At 43.0% G+C, this 23,218-nt stretch overlaps 1 protein-coding gene across 13 annotated transcripts in view; it reads left to right on the top strand.

Annotated features, from left to right (window-relative positions):
• ADGRL3 (adhesion G protein-coupled receptor L3) overlaps positions 1 to 23,218 on the top strand; it is a gene marked incomplete at its 3' end in the record, with an annotated part of 334,909 nt that overhangs the window by 98,183 nt on the left and 213,508 nt on the right. For all 13 annotated transcript variants that reach the window (XM_081999397.1, XM_081999403.1, XM_081999404.1 and 10 more), the window contains one exon: positions 15,891 to 16,000. In XM_081999397.1, the coding sequence (XP_081855523.1) occupies positions 15,891 to 16,000 (110 nt within the window). The remainder of the gene's footprint in view (positions 1 to 15,890; positions 16,001 to 23,218) is intronic.

A 23,218-nucleotide genomic window follows, 5' to 3' on the forward strand; every position in this document is an offset into this window, starting at 1 on the left:
GCGTTTTAGTGAGAAATGTCTAAAACGTTTACATAACCTATTTACATATGAATACAAACATTACAGGCTTTATATTAACAGCCCTTGTTGTTGCTCATTACTATGCATAGAAAAAGACATCAGCATTTCTAGTAGCATCTACAAAATTATAAATATGTGATAGAGTAATTACTGATTTGGAAATCCAAATTATATTAAAATGATTGTAGCATCTGTGTCTCCAAAACCCTCTCCATTTGTCAATTCTAATCTTTTATTTCTTAGGCAATAAACATGAGTCTGATGCCTGTTTACACAGTTCTTTATGAATCCCACCCCTAAACCCCCCCCCCCCCTTGAAATTTAAAAAGAAAGTGGAGAAAGGAGAGGTTTGATATCAAGGTATCTGAAATTGATCCACAGTTGTTTCTTTCATATTTTCTTTACCCTACACCCTCAAAAATATGAGAATTGATGGTAGCTCTTTCAGATTTATCTGAAGAAACCAGGAGTTGCCAGGAAGATCATGCTGGAGCTGATGAGATTTTTGCCCTCATGGGAAAAACTGCCAAGGAAGTTCCTTCCAAGAAACAGGGGGACTGGTTTGGGGCTGATCTTTTAAACTTTTTACTGCAGACTGGCTTGAGTCAAATGGTTGTGAAGCTCCTGTAGGGCAGGGAAGTACTTGGTGTGCTCCATGGCATGAGTGAATGAAACTCAAGCCTTACTGTGGTGACTGTGATGCAAAGTATAAACCAGAGATGGGTTCTGATGCCCTTCATTGCAACAGTGCTTTACTTCCAGAGGAGACCCTGTGGGTTTCAGCAGGTTTGGGTAGCAGATTTCATGTATCAGTAGATGGTAATAAAAGTTTTTTGGGTTTGGGGGGTTTTTGTGTTGGTGGGTTTTTGGTTTTTTTTTTAGTATCTGTGGCTCTCAAAACACTTTGCAGGGAGGTTAATATAATGCTTCCCATTTTGTGGAAGAGCAGAGATGACACCCCTCACAAGGTCTCTTCGCAGCTTTTTGTCTGGTCTTCTGGCTACTAGAAGACACTGTGCAAGGGAATTTATTCATGGCTTGCTCAACTGTAGTTATTTGTAGCAGCATCTGCTTCCAGGTTTTTCAGTCCTGAACCAAAATTCCCATTCGGGCAGTCAATGGGAGATGGTTTGACTTGAAATAATGTGCTTGCTCTATACAGTGGGTGCTGATGCCGTAGGTGCTCTGATAAGCTGAGCAGGGATTAGCAGCATCATGCTGACCTTTAAGAAGGTCTTTGAGAATGGGTCCATGTTTTTCACCTTGCCTGATGATGGGGAGTGAATGCTTCTGAAGTGGTATGTTTTCTCTGGCACACATTCCCCCAGTTTTAGCTGAGCCATCCGTGATTCCCCCTTTGGCTTTAATTACAGTGCTGCCTCTAGTTTTCATCTCTCTTTACACCTTCTGCTTATACTACACAGGGACTTAAAGGCCTGTATTTGCATAGTAACAGTTCTGTGAGATGAAATGCTGCTGTATAAATAAAGCATTCATCACACCTGCAAGGGAAGTTTGAATAAAATCCCACATAGTTTTACTGCATGAGCAATGAAAGATCGGAAATGACAAATGGGTTGACAAATGGTGTGCAGTGCATAAATAGCATTATTTATTTACTCAGTCATGTTGGAGTAAGTGAGATGAGGCTCTCTGGCTTTTTGAGAGAGTTGTCAGAGTATTTGTAAAGGCAGAGGCTGCAGAATCAAATCCAAGCCCCTGGCACTAGCAGATAGGTAGCAGTTAGCTGGAAAACTGAAGTGTCTCTTTCCCAGGCTTCTTGGCTGCAGGGAGGGACAGATAGGGTGAGGCTGGTTGGGACAGAGGGGATTTCCTAGTTGGTCAATATTTTAGGGTTTGCCTGTCAATCTGTTCGCACTGAACTGTTTCTCAGCACTGTCCATATGCCTGTACTGGCTAATTCAGTATACTGAGAGGCACTGGCTATTTATACACACTTCAAAAAGCCTGGAGTGAGATGAATGCTGTTAAAGGCACTGATGACATGAGGAAAAGCCTCATCTTCTCAACATTTGAAAAAGAATTGACTTTCCACAGATGAACTGAGGAAAAGAAGGAAGAATTTGAATGCTACCTGTGACTTAACAAGCTAGTCTTGTCTACACTAACAAAGAAAATAAAATTCTGTCAGTCACCTATGATTTTTATTGCCTTCTTTAACCCCGAAGCTGAGTTGAGATGTCCTCATCCCTGACTGCTTACTCTCCAGTACCTGAGATACCATTCACCACCACTCCTCACTACAGCCAGGCTGCAAAAATGGACTACCAAAGTACTACAGGATTTTAAGTCACCACAATTTTAATGCATTACATGGAACTGAATGTATAATTTTTTCCATTGCTGCTCTTGCCTATTCATTGATTGGTCAAGTATTCACCAGCCAGGTAGCAGACCCTGCCTGATACTTTATTCTAGCAGTCCAACATACACTATAAAGCTAGGATGCCATTTTCAGTCCCTACCAAAGTGCATCCTCAATTATTCAGAAAAAGTGGAGCCCGCTGCAAAGAGAAGAGGCTGGACTTCACCTCCATAAGGGCATTCTGCTAGAGGATGGGAACTAAGGGTTTATGGCCATCCAATGGGATTAAATCCAACTCTTTCAGATCCTGAACAAAATCTGTGATGCTGAACAAAGTAGGTGTAAGGGACAAGGCACCATCAGATCATGCGGATTTCAGCACTAATAGAGCTGATGGGGTGCAGAACTTCAGAGCATCTTGTGATTTTTTAAGCCTGGGAGGTGTCACGGCATTATTAAAGTTTCTGTGAGTTGTTGAGCTGACGCAAGGGCCCCTGTGTCATGAGGCTGGAGGAACCGCTCCTTGGTGGCTTCAGGGGAGCACAGCTGTCACTTCTGCACCCATGTCTTTGTCTTCTTGAGAGAATAGGGATATTTACAAATATAAATGTCAACAGGTCACAGGTGGAATTGGACATGGCAAAAAGTCCAGTAGCAGTCTCATAGTCTTAAGCACCCTGCACAGAGTTCAGTAGGACTAAAAGCCAGTTGGCAAGTTACCCCTTGGCTGGGAAACATGGAAGGAGCCTGCATGTGTTCAGAAGTCATTTTCTGGCTGTGGTGCCAGTGCTGAAGAGCTGCCTGGCCACAGCCTCTGCTCAGCAAGGGACACTTTTTGGGTTTTCTCCCTCACGGAGAAGAAATTTTCCCATGACCTCACCAAAGCTTCCAGGGTTTGTCTGGGCATCCGGAGCTGGTTCAATGAAAGCCCGGAGGGTCTGGGCAGCTGGTGAGTGTTTTTGTCTGGCTGTTTACAGTTTAAGTGCTTGCTTTCATTACTTGTACAAGGCTGGGGATGGATTTTCTCCCCCAAACTGGATCTTTTGGTAAGTCAGAGCAGGGGAGCTATTTGTGTGAGGGCTGGAGAAGAGGTGGGAAAGATGAGCATTTTAGGGAGGAGGGTGGTGAGGATGTAGCGCATGGATGATGATCCTGTAGAGAAGTTGGGCATAGTTACAATGGATGAGCGTAGCTGAATGTGGGCCACATGTGTGGGGTGGTCTTTTCATTAACAATTTTTTACAACCTTAATATTCAAGGGAGGCTTCGGGTGAATGATTTGAGGTGTCTCTTTGGTAACATGAACTGGTGAAACTCTTTCTGTATTTTCTTAATGGGGAAGTATCCTTGATTTTACACTCCTGCTACCCAGCTCAGACCCTGTTAATGGTCAGTGGTGCCTGTAAATGACTGTTCACCCACTGAATTCACTGTGGTGTCGATCAGGTCCATGGGGAAGAGCAACTATACGGCCAGCAGTATGGGTTTTTTTGTCCCAGGAACAGGTTGCTTTCTTGTTTCTGGTAGGGAAGTGAATAGTGAAGTGAAGCCTTCCTCCTGGCAGGGCTGAAGTACTCATGATCTAGCCCATGATGTGGTTGGGATTAGACTATATTGCACAGGTACAGTAGGTCTTATATAAGGAAACAGAGCAGGTATCAGAGGCTATGGTCCTCTTCACCTTAGTGGTAGCTAGCAGAGTGACCCAGCACGCCTCAAGGAGCATTAATGCATAAAAATACCCCGTATCTTCTTATACCTCAAATGCAACGAGGAAGAATGTGATAGTGGGAGCCACACTCCCTTGGGAAACCCCACTGCCAAATTCGAAAGCTTCACATGGCTGTAGCAGTGCAGCTCCTTGTCATAAAATGGAGGATTTTATTTGCTTTTATTAAGTAAGAGAAGTTTAATTAAGTTTCTACTGAATGTAATAAAGTGATACAGCTGAATGTAGGTCAGTCCCAAGTAATTGTTTCACTGCTTAAGCAGCTGTTTAACTGATGCTCAAGTGTTAAATAAGAATGCTGATTTTTTTTTTTTTTAATTTTTTTCATTTTTAAAGGGGCTAAGTGGTCTCTCTCTCAAGGGACTGTGAGGTTAACCTTGGCCCTTTGAACCTAATTAATCAATGGCGCAGCTCTCCCGAGTGTTGGCTGTGGAATGCTCTTTAATTGCTCACTTGTGCAGTCATTTGTTTTGTTTAACCTACAACGGATTAAACTCTGTTATAAAGGTCCTTGCTTCTGTCGTAGAACAACTCCAGCCATGAAACAGTAAGCTCTCTGCTCAATTCCGACCCCCCTGGGGACGTGGCAAGGAGAAAAGGAAGGATGGCTCTCCTTCGCCACACCGCCTGGACCCACTGGCATTTTCTCGGGTCCCCCCATTGCTGTCGGTGAGCTTCCCAGGGCTGCACTCTTGGCAAAGGGAATATCATTAGCTGTTAATATAACCCAAGAATTCTCCAGATATCTCCCTCTCTTTCTTTCATTAAATGTGAAACTTTAGAGACAGAAACTTTAATGATTTTCTGTGCGTGAGCATGTGTGTAATACTGTATGCTCTGCTGGGACCCCTCTGGCATCCCATGTCTCCGAACAGCTGTCAGGCAGCTCAGATTCTTTTCCAAACTGCCAATCTCCAAAAATATTTCCTCCTCTTCTTGAGTATGGAATTTCGCCCCTGAGTCAGAGGGTCTGTGCAAAGCCATGGAAGGATTCAGTGACAAAGTAAAAGCTGCCAAAACATTAGGGCTAGAAATAAGATCTTTTATACCAGTTGGGGGTGGGGTGGGCAGGACTGTGAATTTCAAGGCTACAGCGGGACTCTACATTTGCTTCCAGCCCCAGTGAATTGTTTTGAGACAGTGTGTTTCTTGTAATGCTTGCCATTAACATTCAGAAGAAAGCTAGATCATTTTAAGATGTTTCAAAAAGGGATGTTAAAATTTATCTTCCTTTTTATTAGATCCACTGCACCAAGGCACCCAGTGGCTTTAGAAATGTAAGTAATGAAAGGCAGAGAACAAATGTGAACTATAGAAATGATTTATGGAGACATCTGATGAATTTATCCTGCATCTTTACCCTTCCATCCATCTCCCTGGACTTCAGCTAGTATGTCTGAGCAGCATCAGTCACATATTTTAAAGTTGACTTGCCAGAGACATGCTCCATGCTCTGGAATGTGGATTTCCCAGTTTCTGCCCCACCTAAGGCTCCCGTGCAATCCCAGGCAGGCAGGTGGGATTTTTTCCGCAGAGCTATCAGGGTTGGATTACCAAAGTGGTTAGGCACTCTGTAACACAGCCTGCTGCCTGCAAAATGCTTAATAGCCGGCAGCTTCACTGCTGTCCATGAGAACTGAGGAGTCCCAGGCCATACTCAAACAGCTGGGTCTTTTTGTAGCTCCTCCAAGAAGAACCAACTCTTTGGAAAAAATCAATTCCAGTGGAAGGCAGAGTCTTTCTGCAAAACTTGGCCTTTGAGGTTTAGCTACCTCAAAGGAAGCTTTCTTATGTACAGCAAGTAAGTTTAATTCTGTGATTACAGCATTAGGCAGGCTCTGTAGTATGAAGTATGAAGTAGCCAATCCTCCACTAACAAAGTATTTTTTACATCTTCACAAAGAAGACGAGATTTTGCAGAAGCCCTGTTGCTCTGTTCCTACCAGTTGTTGTCCCACAGATGTTCAGAGGCTGTTTTCCTATCAGACTTTTTCTCAGAATATTCCTTTTAGCCAAATCTGTTTGTCTTTTAACCATATGTTATAAAGGCAGATAAGGTATGTAATGAGCAAGCAGTGTCCTTTTCAGGATGGTGACCAGATAGGGTGGGGCAGGAGAACAGCTGGTGGGCATATATAGCTGAAAACTGAGCTAGGGAGAGAGAGATGCTGAAAACTGTCCTAGGAAGGACAAATGAGGAAGGAATGGGGTGGTGGGAGGGCAGGGGTGTGTGGTCCCTGACTTCCCTCAGCTTAGCGCTGAGCACAGTGTGAGAAAGCCTTGTTGGAGCTGATGAAAGTTCAGTGCTATGTTTAGACATTTTGAGGAACTTCGCAACAGTGGTTTCAAGTAATGTATCTAAGATTAGGCCTTTTTTTTTTTTTTTCTCTTACCATTTGCTTCCATATATGCTTTGTCTGGGCAATGCTGGGCTGGGAAGCGTATGAAGGTTTTGTGATGCTGTGCTTTCTCTTGAGCTTAGAATCAAAGTGCAGGCTGCCTTTATTCAAGCTTTGGGCTGAAGATCAAAGAGATGGAGTTGGCTACATTGGAATAAAATTTTTAAAAATCCCTTTTGAATATCAAAAACATACTTAGTTCATTTCAGGATTATTTTTTGAGAAAGTTGGGTTTGTTTCTGCTCATTATTTGTACAGCTTTAATGCCTGAGACACAGACAGGGCCAAGACTCCTTTGCACATGGTGCTGTACAAAATCGGGCACCATTAATAGGTGCTATAGTAACAGCATATGGCCCTGGCAGGCTGTTTGTTTTACTCACTAATATTATCTTTTTGTCTGAACTGATTTAAGCATGATGCTAAAGCCATAAGCTGTCCTATGTTGATCCTATGTCTCAGTTGGTTGGGAAGCTTCCCCGCCAAGAGGCTGAGGGACGATTGCTTCCTTAACTAAAATCTATGGACCTTCAGTCAAAAATCACATCAGTATCATGCCATTGGCAAGAGAGATGAAGAGAGAGGTTGCTGCGGGTTTTAGAAACAGTGCTGCATGGATGCGTTCGGTTCACTCCTGAGTTCATCAGGGAGTTGCCTGACTTTGACCTCCTGCACTGTTTGGATGTATTCATTTTTGTTTCATTCAGTCATTCAATTATTATGTCAAATTTGAGATGGAGTGCAGTACAAATTATTTTGGCCCAAAACCTTTCTTTAACCCTATTCACAGAGGTGAAAGGCTAATACATTAAACTTACCAGCCCATAAATACAGATTACTTTAGCCAGTTTAGAAACAATATTCTCTAATCTCAGTTTTTCCTTTTGCAGGCATCAGTCAGTGGCTGGGGCAGGGACATTGGGTGGTGACAGTAAATGGCAGCACAGTTAGTGGAGGGGGATATAGTGGAAGCAAATGTTCGTGTTCACATTTGTTTTTTGCTTAGCCAGTGCTGAGCAGCATGTTCGTACCTCGAGGTGCTACAGGGCTGCAGCACCTTGGTGTCTGGCACAGCATAATCTCCCTGTGTTGTGGACTCAGTAGATAGGTAGGTAATGGTAGACCAAGTGTCTGAACACGCTTCAGAGCTGTTGTAGAGAAAATAATCCTTTGCCACTTGATCTGGCTATCTCAGCTCTGGGTAGCTGCATTAAAGAAGAAGAAAAAATGAGCTTTAACTCACATTGACTTGTGTTGAAATGGCAATGAAGACAAAGTAATGTGGAGCGCCAGCTGAAATTCAGCCCAGACCTCCTTTAGCCTTTAATTTGACCTCCTAACCCATATTAAAAGCCAGATTGTTTTCTGTTCGCAGTTATTTTAACTAGTGTTAAGTCTGGCTAAACCGACGAGCCTTTTATTGGTTGGTTTGTTTTAAGTGTTTACTCTCCTCTCCAAATATCCTGTCAATGTTTTGTAAAGTGGATTTTTATTAGGGTGCTACAGAAGTTTAAGGAGTTGGGAGAAGTAGAGTACCTGTAAAAGGGCAGATGTAGTTCTTCAAAAGATGAGCTTTACAGCCTGAAGGCTTGCCTGGTTTGGTTTTCAGCCCTACGGACCGGTATCCAATAAAAGATCTTAGCCTATATTGCAAACCTGGCCTTGCTTATGTCCTCAGCTCCTTGCAGCTGGAGCAACACTGTGATTGTTTGAGATGGGCTCAGTGCATATCTGTTTTCCATGCTGACCTGAACCTTTTGTCCAAATATACCCAATGGCTTGGACAGATAGTTTTTTGGTCATTCTTGTGCTAACGATGAGTGTTTCTTGCACCAGGCTTGCATCCAGATTCCCTGTTGCCACAGGGGTGCTATAACCAGGCACATTACCACAACGCACTCGGCAGGTTTTCCTATTGGGGTACACATTCATTGCCTTTGGGGATTTCAGCTTTCCTTCTCGCTGTGTTAATTGCAAAGAGATGGGACAGAAAGAAATCCAAGGAAACTATAAAATGTAAGAGACATTACATGATGAAATACAGAAGAAAAAACTTTCATTGCTTGGAGGGACATTCCTTTGGAGGGTGGTGATGAGCCAGGGCATCCCTGCTGGCAGGTCCTGCCCCAGACCTTGGCTTCCCGAGCTGGGGAGTCCCTGGCAGCAGAGCAGATGCAACATGTGCAGGGGTGCCCTAAATTGCCATTAAATCTGTTAAATCTTGTGAATTTGCTGTTAAATGCTTCTTGTTAAATTTTAAGGGCCTTATCAATGAGTTGAAACAGCATAATTACTTTTTCTTTTTTCCTATGTAAAACTGGCATTTAAATTATTTCCAGGACCTGTTTTCCATCTTGCTCCCAGGCTCTCCATAATATATCAAGGTAATCCCCTCAGTGACCTTTACAGTTTGAATTTGGTTTGGCTCTGTAGGATTTTTTCTGCTGTTTGGCTGGCTGGAGTTTTGGTGGTTTGTTTTTCTTCAATTTTGCTTTTCTTAATATAAAATAATAATCAGAAGAACAAAATGGGTTGAGGCTATAGAAGGAGGAATCTTTTTTCCCATGAAACATCATAAGATTTTACAATAACCGTAGCAGTTTAAGTGTATCTTGTTGGCATATCTCCACAAAGGCGCTCGGTGAGGCTGCAGTTAGAGTGCTCTGCCTCTCCTTGTGTTAGTTTGATCACATAAGCAGCAGCCTATCTGACAGCTCTAGCACCTGGATAGATAATTAAAACCCGTCAATAAAACAACAAAATGCCGTGTGTAGTGGGACTCGTCTGTGCTAGTATTAAACACCGCAGATAATTATATCACAGCAGAGGTTGGAAAGCCAGCTTCTCTGTGCTCTGAAAGATCAATAAAAAGGCCCATTCATAGTGAAGAAAATGTTAGAGTAACTGGATTTTCATCTCCCTGCCATTAGATCCTTTGCTTTTAAGCTTCTGCACAGGCAGAAAAAGATTCTGTTGAGGAATTCTTTGTTTCTGGAAGCTAAACAGGCGGAGGATTTAGCTTTGCTTTTGTGCAGTGCATTATTGAAAGCAAATGTGGTGAACCAAAGGCTTTTTGCAGGGCTTGCAGTTCTGTTCTCCCCTCTCCACCCTCCACTGCCTCCCTTCTCTTCTTGCCTTTTTTCTGGTCTTTTCCCCCTTATTTGCAAGCCACCACATTAACTCAACTTTTGAGTGAAATTTCTCTTTGCTTCCTGTTTACTTTCTCCAGGGCATTATTTTATTTATTTTTTTTTTCTCTTGGCCCTTCCTAAAGGGTTGATTTGGAAATATCACATATTGACAGGGGAGAGCACACTCCTGGCTGACTTATTTGCTGTGACAGCCTCTTTCTTAAAGCAGTCATCCAGAAAGGAGATTTTTGTGTTCCAGAGAAGGAAAAAGATGTCTTGCAGCGTTGCCATGAAAGATAATGAATTAAGTCTGTCTCTTACTGTAAAACCATTAGAAAAGTATAATAGACCTTGAGAAAGAGGCTTAGATATTGATGTCTTGGCTATATTAGCGTGCCTAGGCACATGATGCCTTGTCTTTGCAGAAAAAAACAAGTCTATGTAAAGTAGGTGTTTCAGTTGAGGGGTGAGAGAGAAAGAGTATATTTTTTTTTTGGCAACTGGTGCTCATGAATGCAGGTGAGCTGGTTTGGTCAGCACATGTGGGCATTAGGAGTCCCTTGTTATAAGTTGCTGTAGGTGGAGGGTAGCACCAGCTACGAGTAGGGTTTGTTAGCGGCAGCAATGGATGGATATGGCAGCTCAGTGCTTTCTGTACAAATCCAAGCTCATGGTCACACAGCCTGAAATTTTCTGGTCTTCAGGGTATTTAAGAGCCTAGTCCTGGACTCTTGACAGTCTGGATGCAGATTCAGAGGGAGTGAGTGGCTTCACCATTTGTAGTGGTTTCCAATACACCCTGTCTGCCGGAGCTCCCGGCCACGGTGTTGCAGAAAGCACTGCTCCACCTCAGAAAGGCTTGTCTCTAGAGGATAGGGACCAGGAGAGAGAGGGTGTGTTGGGGATAAAATGGATGTTTGAGCCTCTAGGCTTGTTGTGGACCTGCGCACGGATTTCTGATTGTGCTTCTCTTGGCGTGTCTCGCACGACGGGCACATGTCACCATTGTTTTGGCATCCGTTTTTCTTGTGTGGGGCAAATGGTCCCCACCTGGATGGGGAGCTGGAGCACTTACTGGTATTGTGCCTGCAATGATTAATGCTGAAAGGCTTTTGTTTGGGATTGCTCTTTTATTTTGTGCTGCCTTTGCATTTTTGTTCTGGCAAACATATTGCCCCAGACATGTCTAGCCTGATGCTGTTGACATGTCTGTGCTATTAAAGTTTCTGGAAAGGCTTAAAATAAACATAATCTGCCAAACTATTATTTTTTCCTTTCTTTCTCTTTTGGTAAATATATCAACAATGTCAGCATTGGAAAAAATCAAAGATGTCAGCGCAGGAATAAGCAGCTGTTTATGTCTTAAAGTGTTTCTGCCTCACTATCACAAGACAACCTTGTCACTTAAAAATCAGAAAAGTATTGCCAGGGAGAAGGAATGGAAGTTTGCTGAAGGGAAATGAAGTTTTGGTGTTCTTTTTTGGGGTTGTTTGTTTTTTTTTTAAAGTCTGAACTGAAAGTTGTAAGCAGAGTTGAGCCCTGCAGCTGATTCTGAACTCAAATGCTTCCTTCAGTCCCACTGCTATAAATGCAAAACAAATGCCACATGAATTGTTATTACTATTGCACATTAAAACTCTTGAAAGTAATTTTCCACTGGAACTTGGAGAAGTTCTGCAAAAATAATCCGTTTTCTGTTACAGTGTATGTGTTACACTGGATTGACAGCTCTCTTCTAGGATAAATATTTTTCCACCTCTGAAAGACAAAACGGATACCTTCATAAGTAGGAATAAATGTAGCTGGAAAGAAGGTGTAAAGAACCCTTTTTTTTTCTTTTTTCTTTTTTATTTTTCTTGTGACTGGGACAATTTACACTTTTCCCAGGAGGTAATTTTTCCTCTCAAAAACATATGTGAATAACATGAACTTCTGGCTATGAGATGCTGGGTCCTTAAAGGCTGTTGAGTACCTTGGACTGATTTTTAGGAGGGTTTGGGGTATTCTCCTTTCCTGAACATACAGGAATGTATGTTGCTGTCAGTCTGTCAAGTCGGGGTGAAAATGCAGATCTTGGGTTATGCTTTGGTTTCTGATCTCTTGGTTAGTTTTGGTAGGCATCTGCACCTTGGCTAAGTGAATGTGAGATGCTGGCCTTTTCACTGAGCACACTTTGCAACAACGCAAGCATTTACAGAAGAACCCAGGCACTGGCAAATCACATTTTCCAGATCTTGCAGAATGGAAAATGCAGCAATTTTTTTGCCTTGCTAGCCTGAATGCTGTGCAAGCACAGTGAGTTATTTCTGGTGAGCTGTGTGGACTCTCTTCATCTAGGCAAAGTGTCCACGAATCCCAGCAGCAATTAGAGAGGTGGCTGGAGATGTGCAGGGTCTCCGAGAAGCAGGCTCTATCTTCATGTACCCACCTTGCAATTCAGGGAGCAACAGGGAGAGAGGAATAATTGCAGGTAGAAATGAAGACTTCAAAATAAAACAAAGCAACCCCAAACAACAGGATGGCTATAAATTCCTTGTCAGATTTCATGATAAATGGCAATAAAGGGAACTAAAACCACTTGGGGGGCTCCTTCAATTCTTCTGTGTCTGCAGAACATTTGCCTTAAAATGTTGTACAAACTAATAAAATGGAAGCTGCTTTTTTAATAGGCATAAAATTGTCTATATGGTTCCCCAAATTCACAGATTCCTCCCACAGTTCTCCTGTTTACAGTATCCAGAGCATATGGATAATGAGAAAATACCGTGAGAGGCCAGGGGTTGCTTAAGAAAATTGTGACATGAGGGCAACACAGGGGAAAGAGAAGTCGTTTTATTTGAAGGAGCTGATGAATCAGTGCTAGAAATTAGAGGCACTTGTCAAAAGGTGGTAATAAGAGGTATAGAAGGGCGTAAAAAAGGTGACTGTAGTTTTCTGGCACACAGTTATGCTAGGGCCAGTGATGCAAATAGTTTCTGCCCGGTTGGAGGGGAATCTAGCAAGATGCAGAGCTGCCATTTGTAGTGTAAAGCTAAGGGACTTGGGTAGTGTTTCTGCAATTGCCCTGTAGAAGAGACAAATTTATACTTGATCTGATGCAGTGCTGGTTCTCACTGTGAACTGTGGCTCCAGTTAGCAAAGGTCTTCCTTCAAGAATGGAGAAAAAAAGAAAAAAAAAAGAAAAAGAAAAAGGAGGAAAAAGCCACCTCCAAAAAACCCAAAATAAAAGCAAGAGATCTTTGTTGCATTGACTGGAAAGGTCAATACCCAGCATTGAGCCTCACGACTTGCAGGAGTTTGGAGTGAGTATTACTAAGACCCAAGTGCTAAGAAATCCCAAGATTTAATGTGTAGTCCTATCATTTACAAAGAAGAGCCAATGGGCTGGTTTGCTGGTAATGTAAGGCATGTTTACATGGTTTTTTTCCCCCTCTCTTTTTAAGGCTACAGATGCATCTTCTTTTGCACATCTCTTTTTCTGTGTCACTTAGTGTCACCTGGGCCTTTAATCTCTCTGGGAAGAAATATGACAAAACTGAAGGAACCAAGAAGCTGTTGTAAAAGCAGGAAAAAGTATGAGCAAGGGCACAGCAACCAGAGCTTTAATGATGAGTGTTTTTTACCTCTTTCTCCCCTTAAAATTTTTGTAGCCTGATGTTTGACAGTAATAGTTGGTTGAACAGGTATTAGGGTTTTTTTCCTAAGGTTTTTAGTCCTAATTGTCCTCATCCCTTAAGTGTGCTGCAATGGGAACCTGCATGTTTCACCCTGGGGTGATAAAAGGAAACTTGAAATGCCAAGTGCCAGACACAGTTTTGCTGCCCATGTGAAATGAGTGTGAAAAAGAGAGGAGGTTGAGTTTTTCTGGTTTTGGTGTGTGTTTTTTGTATAAGCCCTTTTTTCCAAAGTTTGTGAGGTACTGACACCGCATAGTATTTGAGCTTTTATTTGGGAGTTTTTCATTTGGTTTTTTGTTGTTTCCCCCCCAAGGTGGCACTGACAATTTGATCTCACCTTCTTTTGATTTTCTGTGCTGGGTAGACTCAGTGCTTTGCCATCCCTTGATCCAGGGACATGCAAGGGGACTTCAGGACTTGCTAGAGTTGGGGGGGGAAAGCCCATACAGGAACATCCCGTGTTCCTCACTCAGCCCCTTGTATCATGGTGCTTTTACTCTCTTTGGTGATGTTCTAGAAGGCAGCATGTATTTGGGGAAGTTAAAGCTGGTGTTCACAGCCTTCAGCTTCTAAACCAAGTTTTGAAATATTGGTTATAAACCTGGAGCTTTCTAGGTTGCATGCTTTTGCTTCTGTTTTTTGTGTCCAAGTTCTTGCATAAAAAAGAAATGGCTGCAAGGAAACACTTGGCCATTCAAAGCAAATGCTTCCTTACAGACAGAAAGAAAGAAAACATGCAGATGGATCCTAGGTGTGTCTGTTCCTCCTTCCACTTCCAATTCCTCATAATTTTGGATCCTGACTTGTGATTTTGAAGCTTCTCTTTGATCCATTGCTCTTATTCTATGTAACGTGGCCAGAGCTGTCCCTACATCCAGAGAAACTATTGATTAGGCCAGTGCAACTGCTTTTTGAAAGGCACATTGAGCCCAGTAAAGGATTTTTGTTGAAAGTGAAGTTTTGGATGATGTTCAAAGCTTCTCCTGGAAGACTGCCCACTTGCATGGTCCAAGCTACCTGTGATATTCCAGCCAAGCCACCTGTCTATAAGTAGCAAGGGGGAAGACAACAAAGTTATCCTTCTTGTTAATAAAATTGTTTTTCTGTGTATATGATAAAACTAGTCACTTGCTGTGATAACTATCATCTTTCAGCTAGAAAACACGAGAACATCCCAGCCCTCTGGATTCTTATTATTATCCAGCAAAACAGCCCAATGAGCAAGCGTATCAGCTCTTATTAATCTTTCCATAAAATTAAAGAAATTATGGAGCTTAAGGCAGTCACTAATAAATCAATTTTAATTTATGGGCTCAAATAAAATCCTCATTAAGGCTGACAAACTATGGCCTCAGGTAAACATGATGCATTTCCACTGCAGACCTAAATGAGTTCTGCACTGGATGTCACGGCTTCTGCCAGAAGAGCAGGATGGTCAGGGGTCCCATGTCACATCAGAGGCGGCAGCATCTCAGAGAAAGTAAATGCAGTGGTCTAGCCCATAGGAGGTCTCTTTCTGGCGTGCAAAGGCATAAAAATAAAAGATTAATAATCTTTCTCTCTCTCTCTCTTTCTCTCTTTTTTTTTTCCCTTGAAAGAAACAAGCAGATAGAATCACTGTTTGTTAAAGGCTGTTGCATCCCCAAAATACACAGAACTTGTATATAGAGGTGCTTGTACCATGAAAGCAGAGGTAAATGTGGGTTTCCACATGTGCACAATCAGTCACCCATGAACATGAGTCATATGTGCCAGAAGGAGAGCATCTCACAGGGCCCAACCTCTGTATGTGTGTGTGCTCTTAACCTGAAAGATGCTTACTGCAGTGAGCAGAGTCACTTCTTTCTCTGTGCGGTTGTACGGCAAGATCTGAAGTGAACATTGTTCTCACCGTTGAAAAAAAAAAATCATCTCAGGAGACACATTTCGCTGGGCAGAATGATTGAATAAAACTTAGCCATTTATAAGTAATGCAAGTGTGTTGGCCGTGTATGAAAAACTAATATTTTGGAGTTTAGACAGCTTATTTGGTGATTTTTTTTTTTCACTCAAGTGTTGCTGTTTCTAGTTTTTGCTTTGCATTAAACAGCATTATTCAAAATGACTGTTTTTGTGGGAACACTTTATAAATATTTTGTAAAAAATATTTCTTATGCCTGCTATGAAATATACAATGATTATTTTTTCCACAAATGTTGTTGGTTTAGTCTTTGCATTTCATTTGGTGGGGGATGCTGGTATTCAAGGTTAGTTGAGGTCACTATGATGGAGTTTGGGTTTCAAGAAGTACAGAATCACGTACCTGTAATAATTTTTTTTTAAATCTTCCTCTCAATTTGGTTTTAAAGATATACCTCCTAGTGCTGTAACAGCTGCTTAGAGGAGAAGGGGTTGTGCCACCATACCTCTTCTCTTTTGGCAATGAGCTGATGAAGACACCGGTGTTTGCCATCAGCCTTTGCGCGCTTTCTGGCAAACTTCCCCAGCTGATGCTGAAGTCCTGGCTTCTGCATCTTCAATCCTGTTGACACTGGAGGGGCTGCTCAAGCTCCTGACCTGTCCTTCTGTCTGGACTGTTTTCTGACTCTCTCTTTTCTTGTTTTTCAGATGCAGTAATCGTACCCAATGTGCAGTTGTGGCTGGCCCTGATGTGTTTCCAGACCCTTGCCCTGGGACATACAAGTACCTGGAAGTGCAGTACGAATGTGTCCCTTACAGTATGTGTCTTGATATATTTGCATTTGTTTCTTTAATAGAGATCTGATTTATTATGGAGACTGGGCCAGTCTTGAGCTTGTCTCTTGTTGCCCGAGGGCAAGTAAATCCTCAGTGACAAACCGTGTACGTCATATGAGACTGAGCTGATAAGAAAAATTGTCCGCTCTGCAAGATTTGTGCTTAGGTTAAAAATGCCCTAAAATACCCTAAAAATACCGTAATAGTGCCCCACATTGTTGTTGTTCAGTGTAACAGTGACATATCACCTTTTGGAAAACACTTGGGAAGCCCCATGAGTGAAAGCAGACCAGAAGAATGAAACATTATTGCTAGCTTTTAGGGTCTCTTTCCAGAGTTTCATGCTTGTAATTGTATAGCAGTGCGCTTTGACCGACCTACATCCATGTAATTGGTGACATTTGATAAGTGCCTTAAATACAGTATTGTATCGCTGAGGAAGTAGAAAGCTAATGTTTTGGGAAATTTGATGTTTTATGGTAGAAAATACGAATTCCTAAGCTTGCAAAGTTATGAGGGCAAATTACAGGCAAGCTATTTAGCCTGAATTTTTGAGGGTACAAAGACAGTCATTTGGGATTACAGCAATATGCGCCAAATGGAAAATGTCAGAGCTACAAAAAGTTAAGTGTACCTCAGAATTTGCTTTCTCTGTTGTGGTGGGTTGACCCTGGCTGGATGCCAGGTGCCCACCCAAGCTGCTCCCATTCTCAGCTGGACAGGGAAGAGCAAATATAACAAAAAGCTCGTGGGTCGAAATAAGGACAGGGAGAGATCATTCAGCAATCACTGTCACGGGCAAAACAGACTCAACTTGGGGAAAATTAATTTAATTTATTACCAATCAAATCAGAGTAGGGTAATGAGAACTAAACACAAATCTTAAAAACACCTTCCCCCCACCCCTCCCTTCTTCCCAGGCTCAACTTCACTCCCGATTTTCCCTACGTGCTCCCCGCCATTGGCACAGGGAGATGGGAAGTGGGGATTGAGGTCAGTTCATCACACATTGTCTCTGCCGCTCCTTCCTCCACAGCAGGAGGACTCCTCACAGTCTTCCCCTGCTCCAGCATGGGGTCCCTCCCATGGGAGACAGCCCTCCACGAACTTCTCCAACATGAGTCCTTTCCACAGGCTGCACTTCTTCACAAACTGCTCTAGCATGGGTCCCTTTCATGGGGTACAGTCCTTCAGGAACAGACTGCTCCAGCGTGGGTCCCCCATGGGGTCACAAGTCCTGCCAGCAAACCTGCTCCAGTGAGGGCTCCTCTCTCTCCATGAGTCCACAGGTGCTGCCAGGAGCCTGCTCCAGTGTGGGCTTCCCATGGGGTCACAGCCTCCTTCAGGCATCCACCTGCTCCAGCGTGGGGTCCTCCATGGGCTGCAGGTGGGGATCTGCTCCACCGTGGAGCTCCATGGGCTGCAGGGGGACAGCCTGCCTCACCATGGTCTTCACCATGGACTGCAGGGGAATCTCTGCTCTGGTGCCTGGAGAACCTCCTCCCCCTCCTTCTCCACTGACCTTGGTGTCTGCAGAATTGTTGCTCTCACATGTTCTCACTTCTCTCTCCGGCTGCAGTTGCACAGTTGTTTTTTTTCCCCCCTTCTTAAATATGTTATCCCAGAAGTGCTACCACCATTGCTGATAGGCTTCGCCTTGGCCAGCAGCAGGTCCATCTTGGAGCCAGCTGGCATTGGCTCTATTTGACACAGGGGAAGCTTCTAGCAACTTCTCACAGAAGCCACCCCTGAAGCACCCCCCCCGTCACTACCAAAACCTGGCCACACAAACCCAATACATGTAGAAAATTTGTGAGACACAGTTATGGTCCTACTGTCAAAAATGGCATCCCTCAAAAAAGAAGTAAAAACAGTAATACTAGGAGTACATTTTTTATTAGCAGTCATAAAGAGCTGAGCGGAGAATAACAGCACTATTTCTAGGTTTTAAGTTTGAGTAGGCCAAAGCTCATAGCACACCTCTCAAAACAATAAAGCAGGTATGGTAATGGATGCTTTCAAGCCACAGAGTTGTATTGAGAGAGCAGCAGGAGATTCCAATTTGCGGAAACCCAGGATTTGGTGCAAGGACGAAGAGTATCTTCTTCATTGCCTCAAGCATGAGCTGTAGGAGAGCAAATGTGGCTGAGAAACGACAGGCACGCTGTCCGGAGGAGAAGCAAGAACTTACAATCCATTGAGTGGTCCCTGTCCCTCATGCAGGAGGTGGCTGCCTGCCTGCGAGGTGGATGGAAAGTCTGTGTGAGGTTTTCCTTGTGAAACTGCAAGGTGAGGGATGTGGCTAAGACCACCTCTCTGAGCAAAGGGGACCCTCTCTGCTGAGGGACTCTGTCTCTGCTGGCAGGGGGTTCAGCATGTCCATAATTGACTTTTCTAAACAAAAATGTGAAGCTTCTAAATGTGGTGATGGAATATTTTTTTATGGGGTGAGCTATTAAACCCATAGAAAGAGTGACATGAGGGGCTTAGTATTTGCCCTAGTGAGCTCATAGGGCAAAAATTACCAGTTTGGAGTTATTCCATTCTGTGCATGGGGAGGGCAAGGCGGGTTGGTTTGTACTTATCATAGCAGGTTGTATTTCTTTTTGTGATTTGCATGAGGTATGCTGTTCCCTCCTGAGACGGGGCTGGTAAAGGAATAGTCATTACCTAGTACCCCTCCGTAGCCTTTGTTGCATATAAAACAAAGAGGAATAGTGGTGCCTTGTGAGAAAGGTAATATGTGAATATTATGCCCCGAGGTGTTAATCAGCCCTATGTACAAGATGTAAAATAACTCTTGTGAGAGGTTGCTCAGTACCAAACATACAGTAGGGATTGAGTATGTTTTAATGATCTGAATGTGGGGAAAAAAACAACCACCACAACAAGCCATGCTGCCTTTGCAATTAAGTTAGTAGCTTTGATGGCTGTTTCCTCCATTTGTTTATGAATCAAATATAGTGCCTCTGCGAGTAGAGTTGGGGGGGTAAGGGGAATGAGGGGCAAGAACGTTGTAAAATAGAATCCAATCTCCTGGGCTCGTTGTTCTGCATTGCCTAGCAAATTTTGGGTTAAATCTTCATGCATTGTTATTCAGTGTAGCACCAGGAAAGTTGGTTGCATTCAGCTCAACTGTGTCCCTTCATCTGTAGACATGGAGTGGGAAACCTTGGGCTCCTTTCTGTTCTTTTCGTACCTCAGTCTCTGCCTGGCTTTGTTACAGTCTCCATTTCTTCCCTCTGAAAATGGTCAGCTTGACTTTGCAGATGTTCCTTGCCAGAGCCCCAGGAGTGCCTCACAAGTGAAAGCCATCCAAGCAATGGGGAAGGTGTCAGCACTGGACAAGGAGGTCAGCAAGGGTATAGTTGGACCAAAGCTACATCTGATGATTGAAATGTTTCCCCCTTGATGCCCTTGGTGATGCCTCTGCCATTTGCTGTGGGTCAGTTTGTCCCCTTGGGTTCTTGTCACCGAGCCCATGCGCTTCAGCCCCTCTAGCTAAATTTGGGCTGTTTACCCAAGTCTTTTCAGGTCCAGCTTTCTTAGCATTACTGCCCACACCTAGCATGTCTAGCATCATCACCTTGCATGATGCTTCACTGGAGGAGGGGAGTGGGCTCTACAGGCTCCCTGGCGTTGCTCACCACTGGAGGAGTGCTGGGGAAAACCATTCCTGAGCCGCTGGCATTTGCTTGACTGGTGTCATGCACTGAGTCCTTCGTGAATGGTCACGTCTGCCATACGGCTGTCTCCTAAAGAAACACAGCAGTTGCATAACAAAGGAATTAATATTTCAGCAGCCACTTGTACTTGCATGCAATTCCAGCTTGCTTTGTCTGGTTGGATGGGTTACTCCTTATGGTTTTGAATTATTCCTTATGGATGGAGAGAGACACTTTAGCCAAGCGCTGGCTCGGCAGCAGAGGGGAGTGTGCATGCGTCTCAAGAGAGCAGTGTTCAGGAGTCTCAGTTTAACATCAGTTTAACAGATGTTGTTAGGACTGACTTTTAGGCACTTATGCTCAATATAGTGCTAGTGTATACACTCCCTCAGATTAAAACTATGGAAGATTTAAAACTCTATTGGGTAGGCCACTCCTCTTGAGATTTTTCTTTATTTATTTATTTACTTATTTATTTTTAGCTTTTCCACCACTAACTTATATCAAGAGGAAAGCATCCCTCTTTCTTCTCAGGAGGGGAAAAACAAACCACTTCTAACTCTAGTAGCTCATATATTTTTAAATGTCCTGTGCGTTCACTAGGGATACCCCTGACAAGGAGAGTTTCATGATGCTGCAGTTACTCTCAACATGTGGGGAAGACAACAGATGATTATGCAGATAGCCCAATCCTCTCTTCATTTTCCTGATCCTGTAGTCAGTTTATGTGATGGCAGATGCTGTCTACAAAAATGAACCGTCATTACAAGGACCTCTGGACTTTTCTTGCTGCCTTCTGACAACGAAAAGCAGGTGATTTCAGTGGGTGAAAAGATACCAGGCATAATTTGACAGGCTTCAGTGGCATCAATTGTCCTATTTTTCGGGTATCAGAAACAGTCACCAAATCAATTCTGTCTTCCTCCAAGCAGGCCTTGGCATGTGGTGTTCATTTCTCTGATACCTGCTTTAAATACTACCCCTTTTCTTCCAAAATACTGAAAATACTACTCCAATTTTCTTAAACTGAACTTTCTTTTAATCATTAATGACCAAGAGAACTTTTCCGTGGTTTTCTCTTAAATATGTACTACTGCAGACCTGCAGTTTGCTATTGCCACAGCTATGAACACATGACATGTTGTGGAGAGATGTCTGAAACAGCATTTTAGGCTGTGTTATGCTGTGTGTAAGTATGAGAAACCTCACTTTGCAAGGGTCCCTTTGATCCATTACTCTGTTGCCATTGCTGTTTCCTGGTGCATCCATTCCCTGTCCCCTTCTCCCTTTATGCAGCAGTGTTAAATGGGTAATGGGAAGAGCAGTAGTGGAGGTGGTTTTGTCAAGTTAGGTCAACACTGTCATTGCAGAGCATCTTCTTCTGGTGCTTGTACAGTCCTGTTGTCATGGTGCCAGTACATCTAGGAGTGTAATTTTTTTTATTTCATCTTTGTGATGTGCTAAGGGACTTCCCATTTTACTCATGAGCCACCATAGAAAGCAGACGAGCAGTTTATCCAGTGCTGTACATGAGACTGGTGACAAGCAAGAAAGTCCAATTTTGCAAGACCAGTGCTGGTGGGAGAGCTGCTGAGCTAGTTGTCATTGTAAGCAGCCAGATTTTCTATTGATAATCTGATAAATCCAAACCAACGTGTTGGTTTTCCCTATGCAAATACAGCCTTTGTGTGTGTGTAATGCTTTACAGCTCAAACCATCCATGTTTTAGTAGTCCTGCATGTATTTCTGAGATGGATGAAGAGAAAGAACAACCTACTCAAGGCCGATAAGCCTTCCATTCGCTCTCCTGAGCACACGTGCTTTATGGACCACAGCAGCAGTGCTGCCGTTTGTGGATGACACCCAAGTCAGAACAGGGAGAGGTTTTCCAATGTGTGAGCAACTATCTCCTACTGGCTTTGACCGAAACTTAGAGATTGTCTGCATGTAGATTTTATTTCAGTTTTTGAAAAGGTGTGAGTTGAAAGCGTGGAGGTATTTTGGAGAGTTTTTTCTGTTCTTTTCCCCCTAGAGACAACTGTTCAGGCTCCTGAAGATCCAACATGGTGTTGGAAAGGGGATTTAGCTAGCTGAGTCAAATTTACCCTCAGTTTTTCCTGAGCTCTCAATTCTCCTAGGTTCTAGGTCTTGGAGTTCACAGAGTAACTTGTGCACTGTTGTCCTTCAGAAACAGTCTGGGTTTTAATAGAGACTTTGAAAATTTAAGGTATAGAGCTGGGCAAAGTGGAAAAAAAGGTGGAGATGCAACAAGGACAAGCCCGTTGCTCCATTGATGGAAAGGATGGCAGCAGCAGGAGGGAGCGAGATGTGTGCCTCAGGCGTGACTTATCCCACTGTGGTGGTAACTTGCCTCACACCCAGGCAGCAAGTCTTGCACCAGCTCTTAATATTAGGAGATCTATTGAAAGGGCTGTTTCCTGCAAGTGAAAAATGTTCGTGGCTTCTGAGGAAGGATGAATCACCCTTCCTTTCTGTTTTTCTGAGTAAATAAGCTAACAAATGATATGAAGGCACTAAATACCTTTGTTGTTTACAGAGATTTTCCTGTTTCTTTAATGCTAACAAGGGGAAGGAAAACAGCACTTGAGCATAGGTCATCATTTCTTTTCTTAAGACTTTTTTCTTTTTAAATGTGGAACCTGAAATCACATTTTCCAATTGCTGTATTGATGGAAGGAAAGGTCATTTCTTTGCTAGAAATATTCCTTTCATTGCTGACAGAAGAGTAGATGGGCTCACATATCAATAAAAGTGAGGGATGGTAAGTGTGATGTGGGAACAGAATTCAATAAAGTTTTATTGTATCACAAGTGGACTGAAGTGCATTTAAAAACATTAAATGAAGGCTCACAATATCTGCTCCACTGGACGTTAGGTCAATAGACAAATAATTGAATAATGACATTTTTAAGAGAATATAAGCACTAGAAAGCAAACTGATATTTTCATTGCTCCAAGATTGCTGGTGGAAAGGGAAAGATGGGGGAGAAGCTGTGAGAAAATTGCATTCTGAAAACAATTTAATGAGACTGCTTTTCCCAAGAATACGGTCCTTAATTATTTCTGGAGTGCTGTAAGACCATTATGTGGCCTCCAAGCTTTCCCTGTCTGCGTTTTCTTGCCGCCTTCCCTATCCGTTGAGAACCAGTGTTTGCCCACCAAAAGCAACGGCTGTGTTTTGTTAAACAAATGGACTTGAGGCTTCTGCAGTTTTCCTTTGCTCTGGGTTTTTGATATTTTTTTCTTTTCCCAAGAGAACTCGGTCCCCTGAGTCCCACTGGTGAAAATGGCACGCATTCCCAAGAGGTTAAACCTAGCTGTTGACACTTTGGTCAGTAATGAGTGAATTCCCCTCTGAAGCCAGGCATCCTTTATGTTATTTAGTTAAATAAATTATTTGTGTATATGGGCTAGGAACAATAAATTAAAACAAAACAAAAGAAACAAAAAAACCACATGAGACCTAACTACCCATTATGATTATTTCTGAGCAAAGAAATACTTTGTATCCCA

The sequence above is a fragment of the Phaethon aethereus genome (assembly GCF_964289735.1).
Source record: "Phaethon aethereus genome assembly, chromosome: 4".
In the NCBI taxonomy this organism is placed as follows: Eukaryota; Metazoa; Chordata; class Aves; order Phaethontiformes; family Phaethontidae; genus Phaethon; species Phaethon aethereus.